The following is a 6,349-nucleotide window of genomic DNA, read 5'->3' as shown; positions in this document are numbered from 1 at the left end:
CGGAAAATAATCCGTCGCAAAATACTCCATTTTGCGACGGAATTACATTCCGTCGCAAAGTTATTGTAATTTTAATTTTTTTTTTTTTTGTATTTTGTTTTTTTTCCTGGAACCTGTATTCCTGCAATCCTGTTTAATTTTTTTGTATTTTGTTTTGTTTTCCTGGAACCTGTATTCATGCAATCCTGTTTAATAAAATACGTGCATTTAAAATAATTTCAGTCAAAAAGTCCACGCCCTAACATAATTCAAATATATACAACACGTAGCCGTAACTACCAAGTACGGTACATGATATAATTTTTTAAACTACAATGTCATCCATATACAAAAATCGAAAAATGACACCTAACTAAACACAAGCTGGCTGTCCTTGGCCTGCACCACCACCACCACCACCACCCGGGTCGTTCCTGGGGTCTCGAATCTGAGGCTGAATCGTAGAACAAGTGAAAGGAGTGGTCAATCCTGTAAATCTACTGGCTAACTCCTCTAAGAACTCCTTGTTCTTCCTCTCGATTTCAGCCATCCGTTCTGCCACTCGAGCCTCCACTCGAGCATCGAGCTGTTCCGCCACACGGCTATCGATCTGGCTCTCAATTGCTTCCACCCTCTCATTCAACTCCTTGTGGAAGTTTTCCTGCATTTGAGTTATGACCGACGGTACGTATTGGCTGGAAGAACCCGATCCTCGTCCCCTAGATGTGCCGTAGTACAAGTCAGCACCAACACCAAGACCTCTAACACGACCCTTCTTATTACGACCACCAGCCGCCTCAAAGAAAATTTCATTTTCAGACAGTTGGGAACCCTGGGTTCTTGATTCCTCCTGTCTGTGTTGGTACGCCTCCTGTAACAAACAAAGGATATACAATGCAGAAATAAAAATAAAGAATGAGAACCAATAGTTTGAGGCTTGATATAGTTCATAAGTGGCAATATAGGTTCACTAGGTCCTAAAACTAGGAAAATTGGGTGAAAATGGGGCGTTTTTGGTTCTAACTTGTCTATTTCTCACATTTGTTATCTAATGAACCTATTTTTGACCTTAATACACCTAACTAACATAGTTACTTGAGTTTGAGGCTTGAAATTGTTTATAAGTGGCAATATAGGTTCACTAGGTCCTAAAACTAGAAAAAATGGGCGAAAATGGGGCGTTTTTGGTTCTAACTTGCCTATTTCTCACATTTGTTATCAAATGAGCTTATTTTTGACCATAATACACCTAAATAACATAGTTACTTGAGTTCGAGGCTTGAAATAGTTCATAAGTGGCAATATAGGTTCACTAGGTCCTAAAACTAGGAAAATTGGGTGAAAATGGGGCGTTTTTGGTTCTAACTTGCCTATTTCTCACATTTGTTATCTAATGAACCTATTTTTGACCTTAATACACCTAACTAACATAGTTACTTGAGTTTGAGGCTTGAAATTGTTTATAAGTGGCAATATAGGTTCACTAGGTCCTAAAACTAGAAAAAATGGGCGAAAATGGGGCGTTTTTGGTTCTAACTTGCCTATTTCTCACATTTGTTATCAAATGAGCTTATTTTGACCATAATACACCTACCTAACATAGTTACTTGAGTTCGAGGCTTGAAATAGTTCATAAGTGGCAATATAGGAAACAAGTGGCTTGAAAATGGGCGAAAACTAGTTATTACCGCAATTTCCTTCGCTCTTTTGTTCGCAGGAACCTTCCCTTTCCCGGGCACCTCCTTGAAGTGTGTATGCAAGAAGAGATCAGGTGCTGATGGAAGCTTCCCTTGATTCTTTGCCGCCTTGCAATGTGAACAAGTGAACAGTATTATTAGATACAAATGTAATTAAGCACATATAAATACGTACATTCAATTTTTTATACAACAACTTACCAGCTTTTTTGCATGTTGTACCGCAGAGATGGAACCTTGAAAATGGGTCGGTTCTATTTCATTATCCATAGAGCCAGATCGTCGGTTCAATCTGTTCTGTGCTGACCTCTTCTTGTAAACGTCATCCACTTGGGGAATATCCATCATCATCTTGTGGATGTCTTTTGAGATCCAGTCTGGCTTTCTCCCTCCCATCCTTTTAGTGACGTTGTAGAACATTTGTCGCAACCGAGTTGCAGCATAAGTATCAAACGCCCTACGCACTTGCCCCTCCAAAGCAGGTGCCCAACTGTAATGTTGCTGAATATACAAAAAACTCTATTAGTTACATATTCATTTGGTTAAATTTATGACACCTATTATTTATAAGTTAAACTTATACCTTGAACAAGGTGAACCAATGTTCCTTGGTGGGACCTTCAACCTCGCTGTAGTTCTTCCAAGGAGCTTTGTAGTAGCCTTGAATTACATCAGTGACATTCCCCTTTACAGCGTCATTATCAAACCTATGAAACAAGGGTATTTGTATTAGCATTATATGAATAACAAATCAGAATTTTCCCTTTTCATTTAAAATCTTACCAGAGCATAGAAGGTTCCAACACCGGCATGTTAGACCCGGTTGAGCTAGGTTGCTCAAGCTGAGTGTCATCCGTATCCATACTCGAACGGTGCACGGTACTCGGCTCCGCCTCTGAATGAGGGGTGGGTACCTGAGTGTCACCCAACCTGGTGGCATCCTCGGTGATGGTAACCGGAACAGGAACCTGCAAGTGATAAGAAGGAAACTCTCTGCTCTTGCTTGATTTCTTCTTCGGATCACCCCGTTTACCCATTGATACCTGCATCATATTCATTTCACATGATAGGTTTTTCAATTAACAACAAATATAACATCAAATTGAATATAACATCAAATTAAATCACAGTTAAACCAAGATACGCATCCAAAAGCAAAAATTAAGTTTCATTGTCTAGAGTGTTCGATCTTACAATGACACCAACCATGACAGTTGTTCAGATGCCGTCAGTAAATCAAGAAACTGCTTTGCCTGTGCATTAGGCTCCTCCTCAACACTCGGCTCTTCGGTAGCCGAATGATCTGCATTATGACCAAGAGCATCCTCAACCATTTCACGATACTCATTAGAATGTCCTTCGGAGGTTCCTGGAAACCCTTCTCCATGATTCATCCACACATGATAGTTAGGTAAGAACCCCTTCTTATACAAATGAACTTGAACATCATCCGAAGATAGAATTTTCTTATTCTTGCATTTCACACAAGGACACCTAATCTCCTCGGGGTCACTACTCTCAGGATGATCTTTGCAATACTGAATGAATTCCTTAACCCCTTTCACGAATCTAGGATCAATAGAATTCCGCCCACACAACCTCTCATACATCCAGCTACGCTCTGTTCGTTTCATTGTCACAACTTCTACACAACTCACGCATATAATCATATCAGTCACAAACAATAGTAGCAAAGTATCAAGCTAAGTTCTTTTCTTCATAAAATCAAACCTACATGAGGTTTTAGATGACATATATCCAGGGGTCCTTACCACTCCAACCTAACCCATCCTTGGACATCTTATCTCACTAGTGAATGTATGCCTAGTTTTCAATTCTATAGAAAATCCGACAGCATATCCCTACAGTTCTCCAAGTACACGATGTAGGTAATTAAACACACCAACATATGTACCCAGAAAACATTGTAGAGAAATGAGACGCCAAGATATTCCATAGAATCAAAAACATTGCATACATTCACCACCTAAAGTGAGATTAAACGTCAAAGGACAGTCCCAACCGGGGACTATTCAAGACATACTCCTAATGTGTATGTCTTGAACGGGTATCTAGGAATAAGAAGATGCAAATGCTTTCAAATCTTAGTGAACATATATAATTAACATACATACCATAATTGTTTAATTTAAACAAGTTTAAAGCAAGTGATGAAACACATATAATTAACACACAATTACCCACATTCAAATAAACATACATACACTAACATGTATTTTTAAATTAACATATATTTTAAACTAATCTAACATATATTTTAAACTAATCTAACATATATTTTAAACTAAACTAACATACATTATAAACTAACTAACATATATTTTAAACTAAAATAACATACATTATAAACTAATCTAACATATATTTTAAACTAAACTAACATACATTAAACTAATTCTAACATTGCAATATATCTTAAAAATTAAACTAATTCTAACATTGCAATATAAATTAAACTACACTACACTAAACACAAGTAATTAAATAATAAAATTTAGTTACAAATTAAATTAAAAAACATAATTAGAAAAAGTTAGGGTTTACATTAAAATTAAATTGAAAACAAAAACAAAGGGGGATAGTGGAATACTCACCGGGATTTGAGGGTGTTGTGGCGGAAATCCGGCTGCCGGAAGGAGGGTGGTGTGGTGGCTGCACACCGCCGGCGAACGGAGGGGCGTGAGTGGGCTTGAACGGAGGGGGTGGCGTGGGTGGGCGTGAGTGCGCGTGAGTGGGAGTGAACGGAGGGGGTGGGCGTTAGTAGGTGTGAGTGGCCGGATTCCGGTCGTTCCGGTGGCGACAGCGGCGGTGAAGTGGCCGGATTTTCTTTCTCTCTCTACGCTTTCCTCTATCTCTCTCTACGCTTTCCTCTTTCTGTTCTTCGTTTTCTTTTTCTCTCTCCTTCAGCGAAACTTCAGTTTTTTTTAAAAAAATTTAAAAACTTTTTGCGACGGAATTTCCGTCGCAGAATCCGTCGCAAAATGTTTTTTTTATTTTTTTTTTAATATTGTTTTGCGACGATTATTTCCGTCGCAAACAAACTTTTGCGAGGGAATAAATTCCGTCGCAAACTTTGCGACGGAATTTCCGTCGCAAAAGTTTGTTTCCGTCGCAAAGTTGCGACGGAATTTATTCCCTCGCAAATTAACCCTTTTTGCGACGGAATTGTAGTCCGTTGCAAGGTTTCCGTCGCAAAATGACCTATTTCTTGTAGTGAGAGTAGTACACAATACTATGCATGTCAATATTTTGTTATGAATTTTTTTTATTTATTTTAATTTTATATGGTATCAATATATATACAGTATATATATTATGGAAGGACAAATTAAATCTTTTTACTTCTTTTATTTATGAATAGATTTGCTTCTGTAAGAAATCAATATTTAGGGGAAGGGCATATTAGTCATAGTCTATTATTAGTGACTTGGGGAATAAGATAGAGTTTGTTAGGAGAGTTTTTCTATATATATATATATATATATATATATATATATATATATATATATATATATATATATATATATATATAGGCCTCATTAGGAGGAATAAGGAGATATGTTGAATATTGTTGAGGGTTAGATGTTGGGAGAGAGTGAGCCTCTTGAAAGCTCATGTTAGGAGAGCATCCCCACTTGAAAGTGGAATTATCATCCAATGTAGTGTAATTCTCATCTTAAATTTTTTTTTTTTTTTTTTTTTTTTTTTTTTTTTTTTTTTTGCAAACAAATTAAACTAAGGGACACACCAGAAAATGACACGTATCTTTTTTAGTGTATCTTTTAATATATGATTACTAAGTTAATTCTCGTGACATGCACGATAACTTTCAATAACCATTATTGAACTATTATCTTAATTAAATTTTTATAAACAATAAAAAAAAATTCTAAAAGTTAAAAAATCTTGATCAAAATAATATGGAAGATATGCTACATATAAAATTCACAAACTTTTATAATATAAGGTTGGCTAGACCGTGTGACCAACCGTTATGGGGGTTACTTTCTTAGTGCTATAAGGGTTACTCACTCAGTCAGGGGTTACTTAGTCATACGGTTACTTGGTTTGTTAGGGGTTACATTGCCAGTTAGGGGTTACTCGGTCGGTTAGGGGCTACTCGGTCAGGGGTTACTAAGTTTGTCAAGACCCTAGGGGTTACTCGGTCGGTTAGGGGCTACTCGGTCAGGGGTTACTAAGTTTGTCAGGACCCTCAGGGGTTACTTAGTCGGTTAGGGGTTACTCTGTTAATCAGGGGTTACTCGTTGATCAAGGATTAAATTAATTGGTGTTTGTCAGCTGGCCACACGGTGTGGCCAACACCGCACACAAAATTTGTTGTATAAAATTATGCAGAAAATCATCAAAATTATAATAAAAGTGTTTTTATAGCTATATAAATATTTGTGCTAAACTATTTTAAATCCTTTTTATTGTAAGTAACTATATTGTATAAGATTAAGGAATTAATTTATGTATTATGATTTTTTTATTTAATAGTATTATATTCAAAAAATTTAAAAAAAAAAAAAAAAAAAAAAAAAAAAAGAGAAACATTAGGACACACCAAGAGATGACATGTGTTATTGTTGGTGTGTGTTTTGTTATATATGTACTCCCTTCATATTTAATTACTTGCTCCAATTCTCCCT

General features: G+C 36.6%; 1 protein-coding gene across 1 annotated transcript; it reads right to left on the bottom strand.

Annotated features, from left to right (window-relative positions):
* Positions 1-352: 352 nt before the first annotated feature.
* Positions 353-4,422, bottom strand: LOC145632677 (uncharacterized). Its single transcript, XM_081685024.1, has 6 exons — positions 4,292-4,422; positions 2,460-2,719; positions 2,260-2,383; positions 1,878-2,177; positions 1,668-1,784; positions 353-850 (listed from the first exon to the last, which is right to left on the bottom strand). The coding sequence occupies exons 2-6, from the start codon at positions 2,711-2,713 to the stop codon at positions 353-355; spliced, it is 1,293 nt and encodes a 430-aa protein (XP_081541150.1). The 5' UTR covers positions 2,714-2,719; positions 4,292-4,422.
* Between the last annotated feature and the right edge of the window lie 1,927 nt (positions 4,423-6,349).

Source organism: Chenopodium album, chromosome 5 (assembly GCF_948465745.1).
Source record: "Chenopodium album chromosome 5, dcCheAlbu1.1, whole genome shotgun sequence".
NCBI lineage: Eukaryota > Viridiplantae > Streptophyta > Magnoliopsida > Caryophyllales > Amaranthaceae > Chenopodium > Chenopodium album.
Note: the sequence above shows the minus strand (reverse complement) of the source record. Positions and strands in the feature narration are given on the sequence as shown.

What these genes read in the sequence shown, in the direction of transcription:
- LOC145632677 (XM_081685024.1), bottom strand. Translation starts at nt 2,713, where the DNA reads ATGGGTAAACGGGGTGATCCGAAGAAGAAATCAAGCAAGAGCAGAGAG. An exon ending in ATTGGTTCACCTTGTTCAAG is followed by an intron (nt 2,178 to 2,259) that starts GTATAAGTTTAA and finishes TTGTATATTCAG; the next exon opens with CAACATTACAGTTGGGCACC. An exon ending in TACAACATGCAAAAAAGCTG is followed by an intron (nt 1,785 to 1,877) that starts GTAAGTTGTTGT and finishes TCACATTGCAAG; the next exon opens with GCGGCAAAGAATCAAGGGAA.